The 25,571-nt window shown below is 39.1% G+C and overlaps 1 protein-coding gene across 21 annotated transcripts in view; it reads right to left on the bottom strand.

The window, feature by feature from the left end:
* The window catches only part of LOC106937397 (dedicator of cytokinesis protein 9), a 91,590-nt gene that overhangs the window by 6,958 nt on the left and 59,061 nt on the right, over positions 1-25,571 (bottom strand). For 4 of the 21 annotated variants that reach the window (XM_015018883.1, XM_015018878.1, XM_015018885.1 and 1 more), the window contains exons 8-51: positions 25,340-25,514; positions 24,209-24,261; positions 23,015-23,089; positions 22,782-22,922; positions 21,787-21,999; positions 21,588-21,710; positions 21,180-21,262; positions 20,906-21,028; positions 20,610-20,689; positions 20,307-20,494; positions 20,091-20,156; positions 19,919-20,011; positions 19,704-19,827; positions 19,005-19,123; positions 18,746-18,832; positions 18,518-18,607; positions 16,870-16,985; positions 16,613-16,682; positions 16,400-16,525; positions 16,239-16,310; positions 15,783-15,929; positions 15,602-15,685; positions 15,366-15,477; positions 14,955-14,987; positions 14,247-14,425; positions 14,033-14,149; positions 12,960-13,071; positions 12,055-12,188; positions 9,843-9,957; positions 9,692-9,758; positions 9,552-9,599; positions 8,043-8,179; positions 5,370-5,485; positions 5,146-5,283; positions 4,866-5,048; positions 4,494-4,607; positions 3,850-4,065; positions 3,574-3,631; positions 3,360-3,466; positions 2,753-2,875; positions 2,531-2,644; positions 2,298-2,303; positions 852-881; positions 184-330 (exon numbers count right to left, since the gene is read on the bottom strand). In XM_015018883.1, the coding sequence (XP_014874369.1) occupies positions 184-330; positions 852-881; positions 2,298-2,303; positions 2,531-2,644; positions 2,753-2,875; positions 3,360-3,466; positions 3,574-3,631; positions 3,850-4,065; positions 4,494-4,607; positions 4,866-5,048; positions 5,146-5,283; positions 5,370-5,485; positions 8,043-8,179; positions 9,552-9,599; positions 9,692-9,758; positions 9,843-9,957; positions 12,055-12,188; positions 12,960-13,071; positions 14,033-14,149; positions 14,247-14,425; positions 14,955-14,987; positions 15,366-15,477; positions 15,602-15,685; positions 15,783-15,929; positions 16,239-16,310; positions 16,400-16,525; positions 16,613-16,682; positions 16,870-16,985; positions 18,518-18,607; positions 18,746-18,832; positions 19,005-19,123; positions 19,704-19,827; positions 19,919-20,011; positions 20,091-20,156; positions 20,307-20,494; positions 20,610-20,689; positions 20,906-21,028; positions 21,180-21,262; positions 21,588-21,710; positions 21,787-21,999; positions 22,782-22,922; positions 23,015-23,089; positions 24,209-24,261; positions 25,340-25,514 (4,854 nt within the window). Of the gene's footprint in view, positions 1-183; positions 331-851; positions 882-2,297; positions 2,304-2,530; positions 2,645-2,752; positions 2,876-3,359; positions 3,467-3,573; positions 3,632-3,849; positions 4,066-4,493; positions 4,608-4,865; positions 5,049-5,145; positions 5,284-5,369; positions 5,486-7,739; positions 7,784-8,042; positions 8,180-9,551; positions 9,600-9,691; positions 9,759-9,842; positions 9,958-12,054; positions 12,189-12,959; positions 13,072-14,032; positions 14,150-14,246; positions 14,426-14,954; positions 14,988-15,365; positions 15,478-15,601; positions 15,686-15,782; positions 15,930-16,238; positions 16,311-16,399; positions 16,526-16,612; positions 16,683-16,869; positions 16,986-18,517; positions 18,608-18,745; positions 18,833-19,004; positions 19,124-19,703; positions 19,828-19,918; positions 20,012-20,090; positions 20,157-20,306; positions 20,495-20,609; positions 20,690-20,905; positions 21,029-21,179; positions 21,263-21,587; positions 21,711-21,786; positions 22,000-22,781; positions 22,923-23,014; positions 23,090-24,208; positions 24,262-25,339; positions 25,515-25,571 lie in introns of all 21 variants that reach the window. The other 17 variants (XM_015018897.1, XM_015018898.1, XM_015018881.1 and 14 more) reach the window with 12 other exon arrangements.

Raw genomic sequence — 25,571 nt, forward strand, 5'->3', positions numbered from 1 at the left:
AAAAAAAAAAAAACCCCCAGGTAAAATTTTTTTTTTTTTTTTTTTTTTTTTTTAAAAACCCCAAAAAAAAAAAAAAAAAAAAAAAAAAAAAAAAGACCTTTTCACTCTGTTTCATTTAGGGATCCACTGAGTGGTGGAACTTTTTTTTTTTTTTTTTCAAAAGATAAATGCAGATGACCTCACCCGTCCAGAATCCTGAATCATCTTCACGTTCTCCTGTCCAAACTTGTCAGAGTAAAGCTTCAGGAGCCTCTGGGAGATCTCAGACAGGGGCGTGAACTTGGGCTCCTTGTAGATGTACTCCTTACCATCTTCATCCTCAAAGAAACCCTAAAAAAGATGAAACGCTCTGAAAAGTCAGCTTAAATAAGCACAAACGCTGGATTAATCTACTAACAAGGGAAGCACATCAAACCAAGTATAAATAGTGAGTGGGAGGCATTCTGACACTGATTAAAAGACTCAGCTCTGATCTGAGCAGTCCTAAATATACAACATACTATCTAAGCTCCAAGAATAGCAACTAGAGGGAAAAAAACAAACACTTGTGTTAGTTTATTAGTTTTATATCTAAAGAAGACATGGATGCCATAATAGCACACTACAAGTTAAAAGTCCTGTGAAATGAAGGGTGAAGCCATGCGTTTATACAGCGGGATCTAAACCCTGTGATTAGCTTTGTACAAGGGGCTTCCTACTCTGATCGCTACAAAACTGATTGTGGCGCACAGGAGGAGTTAAGGGGCTTAAAACATCACCACCGCACATGAAACCGCACTGCAGACTGCATTAGTGAAGGAGCACAACACTGAAGCAGCCTAAAACACACTGCAGCTCTCAGACTAATTTACCTCCGCCTCTGAATCAGTAAACTGGTACTGCTACAGGAGTGTGGACAACACAAAAGAATAAAATCATTGTTATTCAAAAACTACAATAACTGTGAGCACATTAACTGGAAAAGGCAACTGTTCTTATTATTCATCAAAGAACACAGCTGGAGGGTAAACACACTCAGAAAATATCACTAAAGTCGACGAACACGGTCAGAACTAAAACCCCACGAACTAAATTTGCAATTGCAATACACGCAGAAATGCTGAAATGAGTGCAGAAGTGAACGAGTGCCATGCAACATGTCCTTTAAACAGAGATTAGCAGTGCTGGTTGTTAGTCATTCTGTGCCAACTCAACCATCTTATTTCGGTTGCTTTTGTTCTAGTGAAAAGAAATTCTCCTCAAGTGTTACATCATCATCACATTATTGCGTTATGTAGTTGTTTTATAAGACATTGCAATGTAGTTAAGTCAGTGTTGTTACTCCAAAACTTGTCTGGAAAAATTTTCCATCATTTTTGCAAAGGAATGCTCCGTCTGAGTGGAATGTTCACCAATCACAAATTTAGCTGGTTGGTTGCAATGCTAAACAAATGTAGAGTGTTGACAGCGTGCCAGAAAAACGGAGCTAACAGTCAAACCTTAACTTGCTTTCCGTGCAAAGTTTGCAACACAAGTACTCTGTGTTATTAAGATGATGTAACAGGAAGAAACCTCAACATGAGGGCTACACTGCAGACAAATACACCAACATTCATTTTTATTTGTTCTGAAGATTTGAAAGAAAAGGAATACATTATCAGTTTATGGGCATAATAAGACTTTAAACAATTACAACTTCAATTTCCTGTTACATCATGCTTTTAATGAGATGTCAGTGAAGGTTTCTGCAACCATATAGTGCATGGAGTAACACAGGGCTGCCCCTCATCCTCATAGTGAAAATGAATTAATCAATTAATCAGCTTAGACCAGCTGACTTCACTTTTGTTTCTTTTAAAGAGTTAAATGGCAAAGTGGATGAGTAATCTGTACCATAGACGCTTGAAAATAACAACAACAACAAAAAGTTTAGTGTTTTTGTTTAAATATTTGCTTTAGTCCATGCATCAAAAAGCAGGAAATACTGAAATATATGTTTACTGAAGAAGAGATGCTCTATTAAAGCTGAGCTGTTTTGAGTCACCTCTAAAATTACCAAATATATATTTTTAAAAATTTGCTTGGCTTTTTACCTATCATAGATGAATCTTTCAACAGAAAAAAAAAAAAAACTATGAGCAAACTCTCAGCTGATGTAAGAAAAAAACCCCACAATAATATGAGGTGACACAGAATAGCACATTGTGAAATTTGAAGCAGCAAGCTGTGTTTGACAAGTGCAAATGAATTAAAGCAGCACAAACACCACAGACTACGACTGTTTGGACAAAATCAGGAAGGTCTCCTGTATGACTTACCGCTGCCTTCAAAGAGGATAAAAAAAAATAAAAAAACAGAGAAGTTGGGTCATAAAATGTTGCTGCATGCAGTCGTGCTCTTAAAATATATTCAGCAGCTTGCCGACTTGTGCTCTTCAGTCAAGTTTTAATAATTTACAGTCACACACGCAATATGTTTGTTTGGAAAAGAACGCCAAACCTTAAACCCTAGTGGACAGATTGTGTTACTGCATTCTGAAGGCTGACCCTACCTGGCCGAAGAAAGCCACTCTGAAGTACGTCCCCAGCAGCCTCTTGCCTGTATGCATCACCTCCGTCACTTTGCTGTATGCACGATGCAGGGTGTCATACAGGTGGGCCAGTTTCTGCATAAAGGGAGGCAGCAGAGTTGTAGAGCATGCTTGAAGCCAAGTAAAATGAAGACTAATTCAATCTGGTTAGGAGATTGGACCCGTAATAAAGAGACAGTGTACCTCAAAGTCCCTGCGCTTCTCATAAATTGGGATTATGAGTTTATAGATGTCTGAGATGAGCTCATAGCGCTCTGCTTTCCACAGGCCATCTGCACACTCCTCCAAAAGCTCCATTAGAACGTCCTGAGTGGACGACAAATGGAAAGAAAATAATGCATTGAGAGCTTAGTTAAAGGGGTTTGAGGAGACACAAGTACAGGCTGATCATGAGGACCAGAAAAGGAACGGAGTGCTTCCGAACCAAGCTATTAGGAACAGACAGACAAGCACAATAATATTTATTTCAAAATCCATCTTCAGACTTTGTATGATTCTCCTACTAAAGCAAAAGTAACTATTCATAGTTGTAGCTCTGAAATCTACAGACAAACTTAAAGTAGATGAAGCCCAAGCAGTGGAATTCATCCCAAGAACTGAAGAGTCTTTAAGATGAACATTTGATTTGTACTGCAGATGCAAAAAAAAAAAAGGTATAAATCAAATGTAGTTATTTTTTTAAACCTTTTTTATGTAACTTGGATATATTTCAGATTTTTTCTGAACTCATTAATCTTCACTAGATAACAATAGACACAAAATACACACAGTAAGAAGAAAATAGTTTTACTTCATTAAAATGCACATCCTGCATCCCAACATCCTCCATCATTGCGGCTTCTTCATCAATGTTTGGGGTTACAACTCGGAAAGCTGAACAGCCCTGCTTGAACATTCCTACATAAGACAGGAGGAGAGACGTTAATATAATATAGGTAGAAACTTTCTAATGACAAATTAAAGAACTGGATCAAAGGCATTTTCATCAGAAACAACTGTAGCACCTTTTCTCCGGAGGTATTCTGCCACGAGGGCTGCAACATGAACATAGCACATGGCCGCCTGGGAACCAAAACATTAAAAATGACAATCAAAATCGCAAAGGGGATACCGATGATTTATCACCACATTTAACCGTACATCAAAAGAATCAGTATAAAGCAGCTGAACTACATAAAACACCCACTTTGATGCAAGTCTGCTGAATGCTAAATTATCCATCGTAATAGCACAATCCAGCCCAAAGAACCACACAAACAGACAGGTGTGTTATCACAGACCTCTGATAGGTCTCCATTCTTCACATGGATCCGGGCCATGCTGTCCAGCCAGGTCTTTCGCAGCTCGGGCGTGCTGGCGTACGACTTGGCAAGGCTGTACTGCAGGTCCACCAGCATTTCTGGATCTCTCTCGTGCTCCTTCATTTGAGCTGTGGCCATCAAAACGGTCCTGATGCGTTTCGTCAAGTCCTTCACATCTGATGGGAATGCTGTGTGCTGTTGAGGGGGATGGAGTTCAGACAAATCTTTGTGAATGTAATTTTCACTTTAACTTGCTTCTAGAGCAGCTACATTTCCCCACTTTGGGACAATAAATGGATATTTCTAGTCTACTTTATGACATGTGGTGCTGATGTAGGAATGCTGAGTATAAATACACATTGCACTTTTAAGATTATTTTTTGTTAAATGTCTTGATATGTAGATAATTTCCATTTCCGCTCTAAGCGTCTTTGTGTGTCGTAAAAAGCTCTTTATACATTTGATGTATTATTATTATAATTTATGCAGTACTCTGTTAGCTGTTTAGCACAAAATGCCAATAAAACGCACTGAAGTTTGTGGTGTAAAAGTTGTAGGGGTATGAACACTTTTCAAGGTATTATAAGGCTTAATTTGATCCTTTTTGCTATGAAGCTCCTCACCTTGATACTTCTGTCGCTGTTGGCACAATTGTTGATTATTGACAGAGAATGCTGGAAGCGGGTGCTTCCAATGCCGATCACATCAGCAATCAGCTGACTGACAGCAATCACCACCTGAAGCAGAAACACATGATTATAAGAACAAAGCAACTGTTGAGCTTTACAAAACATAAGAGTTATGAAAAAACATGACACACAACCTATGGAAATCAGCTGTGAGAAGCATCTTTTATTAAATCAGCATGTAGGGAGATCGAATTGCAGTTTAGTTGCAGCAAGGAATATATAAAACATGCGTGCAAAGCTATAGATTGAAATCAAGACAAAAAGGTTTAATGTAGATAATTCAGGTCGACAGAAAAGCCGTCTCACCTGCAGGTGTGTTCTGACAAAGGACTTGCGACCTGTGTAGTCAAAGTTGCTCTTCATGAGAAAATACAGCAGGTGGGCCGCATCGCTACGAATGGAGCTCAGCTTGGAGTTGCAGCATTTCAGGATCTCGTAGCAGAAGGCCGCGCACATATCTGCGCGGCCTTCAAAAAATGTGCATGGGAACTGTGGAAAGAAGGCAAGACCGGTTTACCCTCTGCCATGACTGTCTGGTCAAAACAAACAAACCATCATTCCGTAGGGCACCAAACGTTCTTCAGACCTTGTAGATAAAAGTGCGCAGTGATGTGAAGACCTGCTTCAGGGCTGTTTCAGACTGATTGATGCGCAGGAAGCAGAGATGGACTTCAAACACCTTCTTCATCAGCGGGCTGTGGCCGTGGTCAGAGCAGAGCTGTGTCTGCGTGGAAACAAGGAATGACCCGCTAATTCAGATAATGCAGATAATTCTGGCCATGGCGCCCGACAGGTGTTTTGATCTGATACCTTAAAGCCCATGATGAAGATGCTGAGAGTGTCCAGGACTGTTAGACACACTTCAGTGGCGATGTTGGCCTCCAGCAGCGACTGGTTCAACACATCCGCATCGGAGTGACTGTAGGCTGAAAAGAAACACAAATGCTGTAGCGCTTCCAAGTTCTTCATTAAACTCTGCCAAGAAATGCTATTTACATCAGAGGTTATCTATATAAGGCAAAGCTGATGCTAAAAACGATTGAAGTTTTCTTTAATGATGTTGAACATAAAAGTTTCATTCCAAGCGAAAGCCAAAAATTCTTATTCTTTGCAGTGCAAAATTGCTCATCAGGCAAGGAAAACACACGGTCTGTGTTTTCATTGGTTCACAGAGAACATGTGGTGACAGCACTTTTTCAAAGCCAATGGCATTCTCAATGGGTTCACCTGAGGGATGTCTGTTTATGCTGATGTGTGTCAGAGCCAAAACGAGTGAAAGTTCATCATTGAATTTGCAGACGACTGTAATCATTAAACTCTTGAAGGACAAGGAAGATGATTTTGTAGACTAGTCCAATTCATGGTGCAACAACTCATCCTTTTGGAAACTAAAAAAAAAAAAAATGGTGATTGATTTTTAAAGAAATCAGCCTATGATTGTACCAAGATGTAATAATGGTAGACAGCATAAGAATTTGTCCAGCATTCTGGGCAATAAGATAACTTATGAGGTTAACAACGATTCCATCTCTTAGAAGGCCATCCAGAGGCTGTTTTCTATTTTTTGGTAAATAAAATGGTTGTAATGCTGATCCATCTCTTTTGGGAATAGTTTATTTTTCCTTTAAAGGAATCCATTTTAACTTTTGGAATGGTAAGCTAGATAGGCAACCTTAGCAGGACTAGGTTAATAAAGAGAGGTCGATGAGAACAGCTCAGGTCTTCACAAACATTGTTGGTGGTATTTTAAGAGACCTTAATCGGGTCTTCAGTCACTAGCAGGGAAATATCGCTACCTAAAGGAGCTTGGTATCCTCTGTACACCGAGTTCACGACTCTAACATCAGGAATGATGTTTACTTGTGCCCAAAAAGGCAAGATCAAACCACAACTCGAAGTCTTTTATTGTTGAGATTTTTTTTTTTTTTAATTACTCTAGATGAATTGTGTTTTTTGGAGTCCTGATATAATTTTGCACATTTTGTTTTTATGCCCTTCATGTCAGTGTTCATTGTTGTGTGTAAATAATTTATAGACTGCTGGAAAGTCATTGGCCCTCTGGAACAATAGAGTATTTCAATTTCAACACATGGCTTCGTTTTATCAGAACATCAGTGACAATTTGGTGAAGGGGCATCGGCATCTGAGGGGATGTTTTATTGACTAGTGGTGGAAAAATTGCAATCAAAACAAATCAATTAAATCATCTGCAAGCTAAGCCCTTAAAAAAGCTGGTGAGGTTTAATAGAAGATAGAAGAAAATGCTGCTAGACAGCATACATGTCTAGCAGCACGTATCATAGTTTTGTAAACTATGATACGTGATTTCTCCACAGACCAGCACGTTTGAGGGGACATGGGGAAGCCCTGGCCCTGAGAACAAGCTCCACTTTGTGCCAAAAATGCAAACAAACCTCTTGCTCTGGTTAAACAAGGGTCGGTTAGCCCTTAAATACAACCCTGGCTCCCCAAAACCCTGAGTCTACAGGAAAATGTTAGGCATGAAGTATTGATTACCGACCTCCACATTTAGAGAGTTAAGAGAACATACTCCCAGCATTGTCAGTGAAAATAAAATATTTATTCATGTTTATGCCTACAAACTGTCATAATGGATTTTATTTCCAGTCAGACCAGCTGCTTGCCATTTTGCAATTTTTTACTCAACTCTTCTGGGTACAAAATATAATCTGTCACAGGATGTTTTTACGCTTTGACAACAGACAATTTGAAGTGATTTTTGTGTGTGTGTGTGTGTTTTACTAATGATTTAAATGGCTATATGACTCCAATACGTTATTTCTACCAGAAGCAGGTCTCAACTATGGAGCAACGTTGCTGCAAAATGGATTGCCTAGAAGTCTAATGTGGAAGTGCATAAGAGTGGTACAAATGGTACAAAAAGGGGTCCACAATTATTTTTATTTTTTTTTATTATTATTATTTTTAGGAAAACTGAACAATTTCCTCAAACAGCATCCAGTTTGGAATGAAACTCTTCGCATTTTTTTTTATGGATTTCTTTTCCAAAATGGGAAAAAGTCAAAAGCAGATGAGCTGTGCAGAGGATGAGAAGATTTAGAGAGCTAAACTTGAAGTTAAAATAGGCATGCTTTATTTATTTATTTTTTTAAAAATGAAGTAAGCAACAAATATCCTGGCAACCTGTCACATTCTTACCATGTTCTACAGATATTCCAAGTATACTTGAAATCTTTCTTACACTGAAAACACAAAGAAACTGTATTAAATGATGCCTTTTCATAAAAATACCCACCTTACTCCCCTTTGATTAACATAAAGCTGCCTTTACCCAGCTCTAAAAGAGTTTAGAGATATTTTCCTGAAATGTTTTTCTGCTAGAAGTCTGATCGAGTTTGACAGAGGATGATGAAGAAGATAATGAGAAGCATGGGGGGTAGACTAAATGAGATGACGAGTAAGAGGAGGGTCTACTGGTAGAGCATGGTTGATGGCACTTACTGTAGTTAAAAGTGTATGAGTTATCCAGGCTGCTGAGCTGCTGTAAGCGGGCATGCATCATTCCCGCCCTGTTACGGGACACAGGCAGAGTCTGAGACTTCCGCTCATGTGCTACGGGTCCTGCCCCTTCCTGGTTCCTGATGAGGAAACAGGATAAATTAGACGCAGAGCTGGAAAAGCCAGCGGGACCAGGGTTCGTGGAGCAGGTCATGGTGAATATTTGTCATTTTTACACACCCGAGAGGTGTAAGCAGCACTCAAATGTGCCAGGAAGTCAAAATTGTGACCATGAGTGCATGTTTAACATGCAGCCAAGGGTGAAACATGTTACAGCATTAAAACACAGCAAGTTAAAGCTTAAGCCATGCATGAGAGAACGAGAGGCGGCGAAGGTGGAAAACCAAAGAAATGTCACAGCACTGCAATGAAAAATATCATGCAGTCAGTCTGAGGAAATCATTTCCCCCTTTAGCTTACCCAAGCAGGTAGAGGGCAGGAGCCAGCTTTTATATCAGTATGTTAAACTTGTCAGCGTTTGAGTGAATAGAGATAGAAACAGTGATGGCAGGTTAGAGAGAATGAAGGCCTCTGAGAATGGAGGCCAAAACACCCAAATATGAAGAGAAGAGAATGAAGGAGTTTTCAGATACATCTGAATCCTGCAAGTACTTATACTTTACAAACATAATATTTGACTTCAGACTTGAACCTGGATAATCAGTGACACAGAAGTGTACATCCACTCATCATAGGCATAAATCTCATGTTAATTTGGAACTTTCCGTGATTTGTCTGAGATGTTTTTTTCCAGGCTGGAATTGTTTCTATTTATTTTCTATAGCATGAACATGTTGCATCACGATGAGGATCATAATTTTATTGCAACTAAGATAAAATTTAATTGATATTTACAAAAAGCACCAAAAATAATTGCGCCAATAGCATTGCTATTTTAACCTTTTTTTTTTTCTTACATTTGCTTTCATGAGTAGATCAGTTAACAGAATCTGTCCAACAATAAGGTAAAGTTATTCAACTAGTTTGTTGATATAATAATTGGTATGTTTTTATTTTATTTTATTTTTAATTTTTTAGAACAGCATTTGTTTGTGGGTTGTTGAGTGCAGAAACACAAAATCACAGCCCTGTTTCTGAACTATGCTATCAATGCATTTGACCGTTTTTGATCAGAAGAGTGATCAAATATCCAGCCAGAATTACGCCAGGACCTGTGATGCTTTTCTAAAACATCTAGTAGGGATGTCTGCATGTATAATTTTGTGAACTTTGTGTGAGCACAGAATTCACAATGAATTTAAACTTTGATGCCTAGTTCTCAATCTTCAGTATCAGTGAAGCTGCTCTAAGCACAAGCTCCAAATTATTTAAAAATGTATACCAGTGATGAGTGTCTGCTCCTCTACGTTATTATTTGTAAAGAAACAAACTAACACCTTTCTCTTTCATAATAATGAGGCACCAAAAAGCAAGAACACTTTGCAACATTACCTTGCAATGTATCTTTTCCCCATGTATCTGAACTGATGGAGGCAGACTCTGAAGAAAGGAAGAGAAAAATCAACCATCACACATTTTATAAGCACTTACAACTCCAACGTGTTTTAACAGTCAAGACAAGCCTCTCTCACTCAATTAAGATAAAGAAGTCCATCAGTTCAGCAGGTGAAGCCTTGTTCCAGTATGTGAACAGAGCATCTGGAGGGAAAGAAAATACCGAAACCGGTGAGACAGCTTGTTTGTTCGTGTATTTAAAACGCAGAGTAGGGCTTCTCGTTTTACCTTCAGACATGCTTTTAAGCACATGTAAGAAACACATGAGGAGGCTTTTGATCTCTGCCTGGTCCAGTTTATCACATCGCATCAAGGCGCTTCCCAGGGTCGAGGCAGGTTGGTTCTGAGACAAGAAAACAAGGAGTGTTTCAGTGGTGCCAGACAAATAATCAATATTCTTTTTCACAGATTTGCTCATTTCTCTATTTAAATATATCAAGACAAGCCAAACTAGACAATTATGGAGTAATGGCTTTTCACATGAGAGAAATTGCTCTTTGCCCCAGGTGGCACCGTGTCATGAGGTGGTGCAAACCTAAAAAAAAAAACAGTACATCTGCCATTTGTGTCACAAATATGGCTTATATTGCTCTTCTACCAAGTAAAACAATGTGCCCACCCCCTGTATTGTACAGTGCAAATATAACTGTCCATAGAAGCTGGCTAATGCTTGAGCTGGTATCTTACTCAGTGTTATATTTGATCTAGATTGAATGTAATCTATCTATAGGTCAAAATAATTCACCTTGACTGATCAAAATTTAAATTGATATTTTCTCTTTAATCCAGAATGAGATACAGGAAATTTTCATTTGTTAGCAAAAAACATGAAAATGCATTTTTTTTTTTTTTTTTGGTATCAAGATAACATGAAATTTGGAGAAATTTCTGGCCCAGTAACGGTTAACAGATTTCTTGGGCTTTAGGCGTACATAGTAAGCATCACACTTGGCAAGTTTAGCAAGATGCACTAAAGTCTGTTTGTTGTGGTCTGAATCTGATAAAGATGAAGTTCAGACAGTAAAGTAGGTTGAGCAAGTGAGGCTGGGGCAGTTTTAGGTCATCAACACATCACCACTTAAACCGCACTGAATTTCAGCCTCTACGTCTCGCAGACTAATTCAGTTTCCATGTAAACTGTTGTCTTACCGCAACCATTTCTTGCACTCATAAAGTCAGTGCCAGCATTCGATGGCAGCACATGTTGCATTAGACATGGAAAAATTAATTTCTATCTCTTTTACTAAACGGTTATGGTGTAATTAGGGCACATGCTCTCACTGCCAGGGGGAAAGCTGTTAACTTGCAGAAACAGTATCATTGGCGAGAATAGTTCATGTTTTTACTGGGAATTGTGGCTTTAAGCAAACACCATACTCCCAGACGAGGTAGAGAGCAGACAGCAAACTTAACCATAGCGGTTAAAAACAGCTGTACCACAGACAGGGTTGGGAAATAATGCCACACATGTCCCTTTGAGAGCATTCAGTCTAGACTAAAACTGGAGGTGGGTGACTTTGTGGACAGCATGATTCAACTGGAGCAGCTTCCTGCAGTTTTAACTTGTCACTTGAGAAGAGCGAGGTCAATGTTACAGTCAGACGAAGGCAAAGTAATGTGGATGTTAAATCGGCCAGTCAGTTCCCGAAACTATGAAAGAAAAACAAACAAACAAAAAAAAAAAAAACACAGGGTCATTTTCTGGACCACTTCAAACTGCTTATATTAATTCCAGTCTGTAAATATATCATAAATAGTTATTAATTAATTATAATAAAAACATCCCTGCATTTTTGTTTTTTAGAAATTTGAGGAGTGAATAAGATCTGAAAACTACATGCCCAGCTTTTCTCCTAACACGTTTACAGATCTGGAAAGTTTTAATTTCAGGCTTTAAAGCTCTGTAGGAAACTAGGGAAAAAGGACATAGGGCAATAAAGCAAACTTTATGATGCAACAGACCTACTTTACACCACAAGACCAAACATGAAAGTCAGAAAATCCTCTGGCAAGGAAACAGCGACAGCTTGAGGGAAGTAGGACATTCGAGACACACGCCAACATTCCCAGATGGGACACTCCTTGGAGGTGTGAAGAAGAATTATACTTGAAGAGATCTGATGGGCTGCAGGTGGATTTCTGGGATGCAGGGGACGGTGAGCAGGGCGAGGTCTACGGTGGCTCGCTTGGTGTGAACAGAACACACTATGTCCTCAGTTCCCACAAAGGGAGGCAGCCAGACAGAATGTCTCCACACAAACTTCTCCATTTGCTGTGGCGGATCGAACAGCGAAGGCAGGATGTTGAGGGTAGAGTTAACAAACACTTTCTCTGTCAGGTTTTTTTTTTATTTGTTAAACCTGGGAAGTATGTGAAACTTCAGCAAAGTGCAATGCAGTAAATGATGGATGCCTTAAAAAGATTGAATTAAGTAGAATACCTTGTCAAGAGAATTGGTTTTGTCATGGTTCCTCTCATGGAGGCTGTTGACTGATTCTGTGCTGATGAGGGAGCCACGAGAGTCGGTGTGGCGCATAGAGTTCACGTTAGGGGTGGACGCTGCATGAGGGGAAGCTGATGGGGGAAAATAAAAAATAAAAAACAGGCATTTGCTGTTATCAGGAATCATTTAAAGTTCCTGCACATTATCTTATTTATCTTAAAAATTCTACATAAGCTCAGTAATCCTACTTTACCCAGGAGTTTTAGCAATTATTTGTTTACAGGATTATTAACTTTCAACTTCTTTAATAGCAATTTGTTCTCATTAAGTTTGGGTCTGAAAAACCGGGAGAACTCATAAGGCTGAAACGAGATCCTGAATTTGATATGGAACGTTTTTTTTTTGTTTTTTTTTAATGGCTTCTGGTTTAAAATATCAGTAATACTTGGAGTAAGGACTAACATTTCGTGAACAGACTCTATAAAGCAAAGTTTGTAAACATTTGTTCCTATATTTCAACTGAACTTGAATTTAAAATTGCTTTAAATTTTGGTCAAGATGATGGCTCCTTTATCAGTCTGAAAAGGTGAGGAAAATAGTTCCTTTTTAAATGACAATTACTAGTATGTACAATATTAACTCCTTACATAATATGATAACAACAAAGAAAGAATATCATTTGAATAAAATAAAAAAAAAACACAACATACTTATTTACTGTCACAAGACATTTATGAAAATTAAAGAGAGAAAAATTATCAATAAAATATTTTTTTATAGCAATTCAAAACCTGGAAACAATAAAAGTAAATTCTAGACACTTTTAAACTGGGTAGGACCCCTGAATAAATTAAATAATGTTTCTTTTTGTGTTTTTTTTGTTTTTTGTTTTCTTAACTTACTTGTGCCCGAGATAGCTCCAAAAACATCTTTGTGCAAGCTGGTGTCCAGAAATGTGCTGGACCTAGGAGGTGTCATCAAGGCATTTGACAGGAGCGAATCGTCTCGTCCGTTCTGAGTAAAAAAAAGACAATCAAAAGAAGAAAAAAGGTAACACTTTAATTGAAGGGGTGTGCATGAGACTGACATGACACTGTCATAAACATGGCATAGCACCTGTCATGAACATGAACGAGTCTTATGAATGTCTATGACAGTTGTCATGAAGTGTCATTTGGTAAATAATGACACTTTTATTGCAAAGTTGCTTTAAAAGATGCATTCAAAGTCCACTAAAAGTGCCAACTTTGCATGATTTTGTAAATAATGATAATTTAATGAAACGTTGGCACTTTTAATGGACTTTCAATGCAACGTTTAGAGCACTTTTGCATTAAAAGTATCATTATTTAACTAATGACACTTCATGACAACTGTCATAGACATTCATAAGGACAGCCTGTCAAATAAAGTGTTACCGAAAAAAAACAAAACAAAACAAAAAAAAAACAATCAATAAAATGTATCTGTTCTGAAGAAAGCTTTTTGTTTTTAGTAAGGTTATATATACCGATATATTCAATGTTGCTTTTTTGCATGATCTAAAACCACGTGTGACAAACATAAAAACAAAAAAAAAACAAAAAAACAAACAAACAAACAAACAAAAAAAAAACACTGTCTGCAATTGACTTGGAATCTATCAATAAGGTCGGTAAAATTTAACTTTTTATATATTTTAAGTGCCTTGAGACAGCATTTGTTGTGCACTGGCAATACATAAATCAACCAAAGTTAATTGAAATTCAAGAACTAATTACCAAAGCTGATGTGGGAACTTTATTTCTTCACTTTCATTTTGTTTCCTTTTTTTTTTACCGTAATTAGTGCACTTCTTCTCTTTCTGACCCATTTATGAAATTTATAACGCAGAGGTGTTTTAATTTAATGTTTGCATTACTTTACATTTGTTATGTTTATGTTTTGAATGGATGGAAATCAATACTCAAAATAAGCCACTAGGTGGCTCTCTTACATTGTTGGAGTGGTTGACAGGGAATGGGGAGACTTCCTTTACATTAAGCCTGTTGACGTTCTCCTGAAGCAGACCAAACAAGGGGAAGTACAAGGTGGCCAATCTGGCCTGCTGGCTCTAAAAACAAAACAAAAAAAGAATATTTAGCACGATCATTGCGCATACAAGTGAAAATGTAAGAGTCAGATGAGCGTTCTGAAATCATACGTCATACCTTGGATGAGTAGCGGTCATCAAATGTGTGTTTAATCATGAGGCTCTTCAGAACCTGGATGGCTATCTGCCGTATCTCCCTGAACTCCTGCAGAGCAGCACTGACCTCCCTGAGCAGAAGTCCGGCCAGGAAGTGGTTCCTACAGAAGTCCTCTGTCAGAGAGTAATCCATCTGCAGATCTGTGGGGCAGGGAGAGGTTGATGACGACTTTGTTACAGCCTGGAGCGAGCAGGAAACTAAGCTTACAGAAGGACATGAAGCCACAATCAATCCCAGACAGCGAGAGTGAACATCTGATTCAATGTAAATTTGATTAGAACCGTGAAACTGCGGACCATCCTGGGAAACAACTGATTGTCATGAAACAGAAGCAGACAGAGAGACAAGCTTGCATGTTCAGGTTTGACTGATTTCGGCCTGTGTTTCACGTCAAGAGTGTGGAAAGACACGATTCAAACTCAAGACCGAACAGAACCCGGCTTATCCACATATGCACTCAAACAACACTGCAGATGAGAGAAGCCTTAACGTTTTTAAAACCTGCATTTTATTTGTGCAAGTCTTAAAAAGACATCAGAAATTTCAGCAGCTACAGAAAAAAATGGCTCTTGAATCTCTCTTATAGCCACACCGTCTTCACTGATGAATGATCACATTTAAATCTGCTTTATTTGGAGACAACATGCAGGGAGGACTCCAACCACCTACCTACTGGAGTATCATCAGACTCCTCTGTATCATCTGAGGACAATACAAATAATTGAGGCAAACGAAAATAAATACCTGCAAGAAATGCTGATGGGTCCATTTCAAAACAGTTTCTAGTTGTTATTTATAGTGCAAAAGCTTTTTAATCACCTCTCAGAAATATTTAAAACCCTTAAAGTTTTTTCCACATCCAACAAGGTTAAATGTATTTTATCAGGATTTTCCAGCTGGAACTTTAGTTTGTAAAAAAAAAAAAAAAAAAAGCAATTGTGTAAGAAACTTTGAACCATTAAAATCTACGTAAATAATTAATCGATATTAACTTGTTGCAGTCCTGGCCATACAGAAAATGTGGAAAACTTGCAGTGTTAAACATACATTTACAAGGCACAGCACCTGAAACGTTCTCACCTTGAAACCTCAGTATCCTCCCTTTTCCAAATGGCATTGGCAGGTTTAAGGGAACATAGTGTTCATGATTGCACACAACGCGCAAGAACTCAAACTTGAACTCAAACAGCGTCTGCATTAAGAAAGAGACAAAGACCAAAAAAATCTGCACTTAATGCAATTACAACTAACCAGAGTCCTGAGAGATCTTGGACTGCAGTTTGTTTCTACTAAAGACGTCATCTGCAACAAAGTACCTTTGGATCTCCGGGCATGAAGCCGTTGATGTAGTTGTTGATCTGCTTAAACACAAAGCCTCGGTCCATCAGGTTGAAGCAGCGCTGTAGAACAAATCAAATAAATTGCGTAATTATGCAGATGCACAGAAGAGAGAGAAGCCACACCAGTAAAAGTAAATCTTTATTGTCTTAAGTGCACCTTTATGAAGACAGCTAGGCTGTGGTTGGCATTGCGAGCAGCATCCAGGTTGTCTTTGTACTTCTGAGTGATGTGTGGCATCATCATGTTGACCAAAGTTTCCACAGTGTGATGAAAAGAAGCAGAGAACCGCTGATTCCTTGACAGCTGAAGAGCACAAATGGTAAAATAAAATAAAATAAAATAAAGCGCGCATCCAGGTTGGAAAATTAATAGTAGTCAGCTTTATTTCTTCTCGTGATGAAGAAAGTGTAGAACCGACAAAGTAGATTGGAAAAGTTAGGTTTTCTGTCTAAAAATGCTCCTCTGACTGTACTATTTAATCATACATGTTGTGTCTTTTTTCACTATGGAAGTAGTAGAACTGTAGTGTCAAAGCTGTATAAAAGCTCTGATTACTGCTAACTTTGACTACAGCCAAGAAAACATCAGCAGATACGTCTGAGTTAAACTTACCCTCACTTTGCAGCTTTCAATCAAGTACTGAGCCATGGACTTGACTAAGGCTTCAAAGAAATACCATGAATACTGCAAGACAGACAGCCAAAAAAACATGGAAAATTACAAACTTTTTAACTCTTGTTGCTTCCCAAAGCGCATATGTTTCGGAGGTCCACCTTGAGCAGCTTGTTACTCGTCAGGAAGTCGGTGGAAGGCTTCAGGATTACAGTCATGGCTTTCGCCAACTCCTCATGTACTGTTCGGGTCGTGGAGGAAGTGTACGACTCGGTCCTGAATACAAACTGGATCAGACACATTCACAGGCAAACGGTCAGTTCTGCAGCATTCAAATAAAATCCAGTTTTACTGAGAGATCTCTCGGGTTTTACCTTCACGTAAGAGCGAAGGTAGTGTTCCAAGCCTTCCTCGTGGCACTGAGCTACGATGTGAATCATGACCCTAACAGACAAAGAGGCAGAAGGCAGCATGTGTGATAAGATTTATTTTTCAACAATAACTTGTATAAAAATCACAGTAAATTTCCCCTTTCTGTAGGGGAATTTAGGTGCACTGTTATAATACTGACGGGATATCAGCAATCAATAATATTCATTGAATTTGAATGAAATACGTGGAAAACTCTTGCCTTGTAACATTTACTGCTACGTCCTCCTGTGTGGCACTGGTCAGCACTCGAAACAGCTGATTGAGGATAGTTGGCAAGAACTTGATCATCACGTGACTCTCCATGGCATGCAAACTCTGTGGGTAAAAGGTGAAGGATGTGAATATATTTGCTGAACTTACTACAGCACAGTTTTACATTTTGTAAACTTTCAACTTCTTAAGGGTTACAGAGTAAGGCTTTAGATAATTTTGGGATTGATTATCTTAAAGGCAACTGTACAGCACAAATACACAACGAATTCCATCTCAAGGGATTTTAAAGGCAAACAGATCAATTTCATATCGATAGTCAAATCAATCCAATCCGATGATCATGATGATTTCTCTCTTCAGTCCTTGAAATGCAGTCAACCCCAATTTATTATGTAAATGTAACTGTGTGACAAGTTAAATACACACAGCATTGGATCACAAAGCATAATTTGCCAGTATAAGATGCCAGATAATTTAAAACACCATCCCCACATTTTTCAGTTTTAAAATGGTCTGATGTTGGTTATGCTCCTGATTCAAGTTAGCCACAAAATCATAATCGCCGCACCTCTGATTCTGGGGTTTATCGATAACAACTGAGGTCAAAGGTGAAAACTCTGTTAATGCACACTTTTGCTCCAGCTGACCTGTGGTTTGGACCTCTGGCCATTGTTCATATGCATAGCTGAGTTTACATTTAAAATGAAGGTATGCACTGCAGCAGATGCTGTTTTTCTGTGTCAGTGTTCAGCAGGGGAACAGTAAGCTAAGGTTTCCATGAACTGATACTGACTGATGGAAAGAGGAAAGACCAAGATCTTTACGCCGTAAACAAAAAAGTAGAGAAGAGCAATGCAAACCAGTGGAGGACAGATTTCAAATTTATTCTGTGGGGGAAATTATGAAAGTAAACAAATTCTGTATTGACAGCTAAGCCTTTTTTGTTTTGCAGATGTAACTGTATTTGTGTTTCTTCCAAGACCAAACTTAAACTGTACCAAACTTAGAAGTTTCTCAGGATAAAATCATCTTCTAAAGGAATATTTTTTCTTTCTTTCGATTTTTAGTGTGTGAAACCTTTGTTGTGGACTCAGTGTCAACCAATATTTGGTTTGTTGGTACAGTTAATCAGATTTAAGTGTAAAATGCCCTTTTTTTTGTAATGCCTCAAATGCCATGCACCCTAACAAAGTCCTTAAAATCTCTTAAAGACACACCATCCCACAGTATCATGAGATCCTACATTGTACTTGAATACCTATGAGGTGTTTTTACACAAATTCATTCCTTGCTCAAACCACATTTTTGTTGAAAAATTTAATCTTGATCACATTCAGCTAAAGCACATAGTAGTAACACCTCAATAAGACGTTTTGTGCTTTGCTTCCCAAATGTCTGGATCCCTGTGAGGCCTTTAAGGAAATTACAGCTACACCCTTTATCAAGTGGGCTACTTGGCTACACCAGTGTCTAATGCAGTGTTAAACAGTATCTATAATTGCACCAAACTATATTTTTATGTGCTGATGACCTCATTTGGCGCTGTAATTTAGAAAAACAAAACAGACGTTTTTCTTTCAATAACATCTTGCATCACCTTGAGTAAGAAAATGTTAATTTTGGACAGTGAGTACCTTCAGGTATTTGACCAGTTCTCCTCCAGGTCCTTGTGCTGCTGATGCGACACTCTGACAGTGGTGGAAAAAGTTGTGCAAATGTTGATCCTGAAATGCACAAAACAACAAACAAGCACTAAAAATTTATTGCACATAGCTGCATTACTGTAAAGAAAAACAACTGCGAAATGACATGAAATTGACAAATAATCAGTTTTACTTCTCAAGGGTTGTTTTATGACAAACCTGAGTGTACACAGTGGACACTAGGTGTGTGGACACTTTAAACAAGTGTTTTCCTCCATCAACCCATTTGACCTCAGGACTCAAATGCTGTAAAGATGAGCAAAATGACAACTCATGTTTTATTAGTGTCAATGTAGAAACAATGACATGAAGTAAATACTTAAGAACTTTAATAGCGTTAAAAAATAACAACGTTACAGAAACGTGTGTGTGTGTGTGAGACAGGTAGCATTACTGCAGACCGTGAGGAAAGCTCTACCTTGCTGGCGCCCTCTTGACAGCTGAGGTATCCAGCAGGAAGGTTAGCAGCAACAGGGATGTGATGTTCATTCATTATCACCCGGCCGTCCTTCAGCAAAGGGAGCCAGGCGTATCCCACTGAGAGCAGATACAGAGGAAAACAACATGAGCTTTGCAGTGGTTGCCAGTAACAACAGTAACGCAGACGGGCTTAAAGACTGAATCCCTTTTCGGCCCTCCTCCCCTAAACTGTAGGCCTGAGTTTCATGAGTAGAGCCAAGGGTCGTACTGTCAGACTTTTTCTTTCTTTAAATTATGTTTGCGAATAACAAACTATCCACGGTTACGTGCAAACGTATTTGTACTTTTTTTTTTTTTTTTTTTTTCCCCCCACATTTTGTCCAAAACTACTTGTGGAAAAACGTGAAAAACTTCAAGGAGTATGCATACATCTGCAAGCCATTGTAGTGCACGTCATATAATTATGGTTCTTCTTTAACAACCATAAAAATAATGTATGCCAACATCTGAAGCAGGCTTGATAAACTATTTATATATTGGCTTAATGGTGATGCGACTAATTACAAAAAAGAAAATGGAAACTGCAGATGAAGCACGGCTTCCAGAAGGAATGTCTTAGAGGCGTGTGAACATTACAGGGTGACGGCATTAAACAGGAATTGCCTTTTGCATGTAGAAGTTAGGGATTGAGCACTACCTTGAGTTTCAACCACGTCTCTCTTCTTGGTGCTGGCCTTGCTGTTGCTGTCACAGCTCACATGGTAGAAGGTAAACAGCAAATGATGTTTCTCGTGGAGCTGTGTCGGCAACTCGATCTTAAACTAATCCATAAGAGCACAAGTGAACGTGTTAGTGCCGGGTTTTCCTTCCATTTAACGGTATATTTGATGGGCTAGTCGTGAGTTTTATTACTTCATCATAGAACTCGGGGTTGTGCTGGTGATGTAATACTGAGGTAAAGGCATTTTTGGTAAACAAGGGTCCTCCAGGTCGCCCATAGATGCACTGAGAAAGGAAGAAAAGTTCTGTGAATTGCAGAAACAGTTCTATGGAGATTCACTTTCCACCTCTTGAGAATATTTACCTTAAGTGAAACAGCTTCTTCGTCGTCTGAGTCCCTGAACTCAATGCAGACAGCTATGTTTCTAGCCTGATTAAAGACACAGAAAGCAAAAGTGGCCCAGTTAAAAGCAACTTGGAAAGAACTGCAACTCTGACAACACCTTAAACATTTTTAACACTTCTTTGCTTCCCACAACTGCATAAATAAACCCACAAAGAAGCAACTCGATGGCGCTACCTTTGCAAATGACTTCTGGCTGTCATATTTCAAGTGCTTCGGGTAGACGTAGAGGTGATTGTTGTAGATGGTGAAAGGCTGAGAACATTTGGCGATGAACGGCACAAACTCCTCCACTTCGAAAAACACACTGCTCCTCTCGCTGACATCAAACTGCTTCACAGGAATGTAGGATGAAGTAACGCAATCTAGATGGAGAAGCAGGAGAGACAAGAGCTGATAAACAGCCAGCAGACAATGAGAGCCGTTATGTTCTGACGAAAAGCAGCTTTCATCTCTTCTGCTAAACCCCAAAGGACTTACTCGTTAAGTCGGGGGCAACACTGTCGATGGTAACGTCAAGGTTTCCAAGGATTACAGGCAGCTTGGCCATCTTCTCTGGTCTGTGAAAAGGAAAATAAGCTTGAGTTGAGGATTTGTTAGACTAAATAGGAAGCAGACAGGTCTTCTAGCAAGGAGGTACGAGTGCATTAACAGAGGTGAGATTTTCCTAAGACAAAGCAATATTTTTGCAGGGGCCAGACACTTTCCACCCAGCACATCTGTGTGATTACTTAGAGGTTCTAATAACAGAGCACGCTCAGAGAAACTTTACTCACTTTCTGAAATCCGCCAGCAACTTGAGCATGTCGTCATTGGACAGTTTGTTGCTGTCCTGTCTGTACAGAGCTGAGAAGCGGGCACTTTTGTCAAGTGTCCCAGATGCGTCTTTGAACAAGGGTCTGAGAAACCAAAAAAAAAAAAAAAACATCTTGAAATCAGGAAATACTGTTGGGTACATTTGTGATGTGAACTAAAACCCATCCTCGAAAACGGTTGAAATCAGAAAAATAAGGAGAAATGTTGACACATTTAATAGAGAGAATAGAGTACCTTGCTGCCCAGGCAAAGGGCATCCTGTACTGACCCAATCGACTACACGCCAGCTTGGCATTTTTCAGGACCTTCTGTGCCATCTAGTGGAAAATAGAGACACTTGACTAAGATGTTAAACACATGTGGAGTGGACACCATTGCACTTAAAGTACTGAGACAGAACTCGGCGCGCTGCCTAACCTAACACAGGCAAATTGGAAACAAATTTCAAATGGTGAATAGTCTGAAATAAAACTACCTAAACTTCCTTGCATGCTCTAATTTTGAACAGCTAATATAAATTCTGACAAAGAGGAATGATTATTGAAGGAAAAAGATGTAAACGTGCTAAACTCAGCACGTTACCCTGCTGAGTTTAGGGGAATGTGATGCCTCATAGGGAGACTGTGAATAACTCGTCGTTACCTTGGTGGAGTCTGAACTCTTCATGTATGGCTCGGCACAGTGGTTGATTCCCCCCTGAAGCACCTTATCGATGCGAGCCACTAGGAAGATGTCTGGATGAGGGCATGTCACTGAAAACACCCCCTGTCAGCACAAGCAGAAAAGTCAGACTTGATTGGTCATGCCAATTTTAGCAGCCACGATTTAACTTCCTCTCTACCTGTTTGGGATACAGCAAAGCTGCTTCTGGCACGCCGTGGATAAACCGCTGCCCCTCAGATCGGACTTCACCTCCTCCGTTCACATGCTGACCGGTGTTGCTGGGAACCATTCCCCTGACAGACTGGTGGTTTAAGTCAACTTGGAAGTCAGAGGAGATCTTCCTGCCGTTCTGGATGTCGAACAGCGACAGAGTGACATAGAAAGGCTCCACCTGCAAAAGGCAACAGTCCGAGGTGATGATGAGGTTTCCTGAGATCTCACTGTCCTGTAAAACTGAACTGTTTTTGAAGATTAAACCAGGCAACGTCACACAAGATGCCATAAAACAGTGACACGTTTGCATGATCTTAAAAAATATATTCATACCTCTTTCATTTGTTTTGCTGACTTTCTCATGTAACAACCTTGAATTATGATGTACTTTGGGATTCATGTGGCAGACAAAACACAAAGGAGCATTTGAGATGGATCATGTTATGCATGATCATGGATCATGCATAACATGATGCCATGTGGCATCATGTTATATGTTCAGGTTGTGTGTTCAGGGTGATATGGAGTGTACCGCAACGTTATCCACAACAGATCTGCTTTGTTCCTTGGTCTATATTGTATTTAAGGCATAGTTTAACACGGAAATGATTTTCACTGAGCCATTATGAACAATTAGAGATCAAATGCTACATATTCCATGTGGCAGGTTTTGGTTATTCCTTTGTTTGTGGGTAGATGAAAAGTACTTTATGTTAACATTAACAAAAAATCAAAGTTCCTCCTCTACGTGTGTGGACAGAGAAAATGTTAAGACTTCAATGGACAGTAGTTTCCAGGAGGGACAGCAGGATTACAGATTTCATTATAAATTCCTGAGCCAACAGCCTGGTTGCTATCTTGACAGCACTGAGAGCCCATCAGGTTGCTCTGACACACCATTTAATTCATCTCAGTGGTATATTTGTAACTTAGAGGCAGTTCTGAACTCTGAAGCGTTACGTTTGTCGTCGGCCCCTCCTCGTTCTCTGCCACGCAGCTTTGCAGGTTGAACGAGAGATCGTTGCAGTTGACCAGAAGCCGCTTGCCAAACTTCTCCTCGAACTGCTTGACATCCGGCTCTATTCCTGAGAAGTCCAGTTTCTGCAGACAGCGCATTGGAAAGTTTGATCCTTTATCTTGAAATTATACTTTGTCACGTGTGAGTTTCATTGTGAAACCACGCCGAGCCTTACCTGCGTGTCTGGATCCACTGTGAACAGCTTCAGTCTGGTTTCACTCCTCATTCTTGACTCAATATCTCTGGTGCTCTATAAGGGAAAAGAACAGTGCCTAAACCAGAGGAAAAACCGCAAAGTTTCATGCCCAGATGGTTTTACATTTAGAGCATTTTGTTGCCATTTGCACCCAGCTGGAAGCGAGGCTTCATATTTAACAGATGACATGGGGACTGGTGGCGAGACTGATGTGGTGCCAGCATCCATCTCAGGAGCAGAGTGTCACCAATCACACTCTTTTCATCCAGAAGTTTCCACATCTATAAAAGCATATGTTTTTTCTATTATGCAGCACTGAGTGCAATAACAGCATCAGAGTTTTTTTTTTGTTTGTTTTTTTTTTCCCTTCAAACGTCTGAATCTGAACTCTTTTCGGTGTGCATGCCTTTGGATGCTTCCAATTTAAAATGGCCTGTTTTCCTTTTTGTTCTACGATGATTTTTCACAGGAAAATGTTTAGAGGCGCAGTAAAACGTTGACACTGAATATGATCCTCAGATGAAAAGACGGTGACCTTTGAGTCAGTATTTTTAAACCGTTTTATGGAAATCTTTCTGGTGTTTAGTGACACGCTTTGGTGCCAGTTTGGCTACTTGTTTTTGAAAAGTCCTGGTTGGAAAGCATTTGTCATCCCCTGCATATTATTATGGTTTCCAGAACCTTTGGAGGAGAAACAGACCTGCTGCATCATACACCTTCAATCACACCTAACAGGGGGCAATCAGGTGTTTCTATTCTTTGTTTTACACCAGACCCAATGTGAAGTGCTTGTTGCAAAAAAAAAAAACAAAAAAAAAAAACAAAAAAAAACACTTAGATGCATATACATACTCTGCAAGACGAGAGAAGTTACTTGTTTCACTTGAGGCTGAAAGCAGAGTAGCTACACCACTCTGCTTTCTGTATGTGATGGGACTGCCTCATTGCAGTAAAATATAAATTTTTACTCGTTCATGAGAGGTCCCAATAAATATGGAGTTCTGTGTTAAACGTCAGATCTGATCTACAAAAACACACGAATCTCTGCCAAACTCAGGCATTTGATCCCAAAATCCCAAACGAAAACACATGTTTGTGGCAAAAGAGTTTCTCTTTCTTTGCTTTTTTAAAAAGTACCAGAAGTGTTGTGCTGAATGCACAAGTAGGACCTACCTGAAAGCTATCCAGGCTGCCAGAAGAACTGTCTGACTTTCCAAGATCATCATCTATAAGAAAATATAAATCACAGTGGAAAAACAAAAAAAAAAAAACACCGAGATGGCAAAGTGAATCCCCCATAATCATTTCCTGACACGTTAAGGCTTAGTAAACACTAATTCAGCTGTGGAAGCTGTTGAATTGGGGCTGAAAGGGAGACACTGAAAGTCTCAGAGGAATATTACAAAAAAAAAAAAAAGAAAAAAAAATCCCAGATATTTTCAACCTCAATGACCCCCAATCCTCTTTCTCTAAAGCAGAGGATAATTAATAAAAGCTGAAGAGTTAAAAAGATCAGTGGAGCATTCTGCAGGGAAGCAGTTGCTTTTTCCCCTCTTACAAGCCTAAGCCTCCTAAGAGACAGGAGGTGAGCCTTAGAAGCCTGGGTGGTCTGGTGTTACGTCTCCAACAACACTATACATTAGAAACGGATATACTAGGAAAACAGAGGAGATGAGTGCTAGGACTCATAAGGAATCATTATTATCCAGCATCTCTGAAGGTAATCTAATAATGATAATAGTTGGGAAGCATAATTAGCCTTGTTACATCAAGACTAATGAGGAACAAACCAGGAAATAAAGGCTGCTTAATAATCATGTAAATAACTCAGGGTCACATCATGTCAATGGTTACGCAACATTGTATTCATCGGCTTAAGAGAATGAAGAAAACAAAGAAGAAATACGAACAAGGACCAACATCAACCAAAGCTGCCAAACTTTAAATGGGATTCAGTGTTAGATTTTGATATATATTTAATAATTCAGGTGTATGAAAAATTATTTCTATTCTGAAAACAGCAGTACAAGCTGCGTGGACTTTCTTCATCTTTTACATTTCTGACAGCAGAAACTTAAAAAACAAGTGATTTTGCTTAGAAACTGATTGATTAAAGATTCAACATGGAAACAAAGCATAATTCACTCACCAAAAGTGATTTAATAATATAAAACGCTGACTTAATTCACATACTTTTGATCACTGTTATCATAAAAAGCTATTTTTGTGATAGTTTTCAAGTTAAAGATTTGCGTGTACACAAAATAATACTCATTGTCGTATCAAAAACACACACACACACACCATCATGAATGTCTCCATTCCTCTTCTCCTGCATGGCAATCTCAAAGCTGCTATGAAGGATCTTGTTGAGCATGTTGATCCAGTCCTCCATCTCCGCTTCGCTTTCTGCAGCCAGCAGGTACGTGCTCTTATCCTGCATCTTCAGCTCGAAAGCAAACCTCCGAACTTTGTTGTTCTGCACAGATAATGCAATGAAAACATGAAAAAAAAAATTAATAATGGTAAGTAATAT

This window comes from Poecilia latipinna, unplaced genomic scaffold (genome assembly GCF_001443285.1).
Source record: "Poecilia latipinna isolate Pla-1442-1.1 unplaced genomic scaffold, P_latipinna-1.0 Scaffold2335, whole genome shotgun sequence".
Classification (NCBI taxonomy): Eukaryota; Metazoa; Chordata; class Actinopteri; order Cyprinodontiformes; family Poeciliidae; genus Poecilia; species Poecilia latipinna.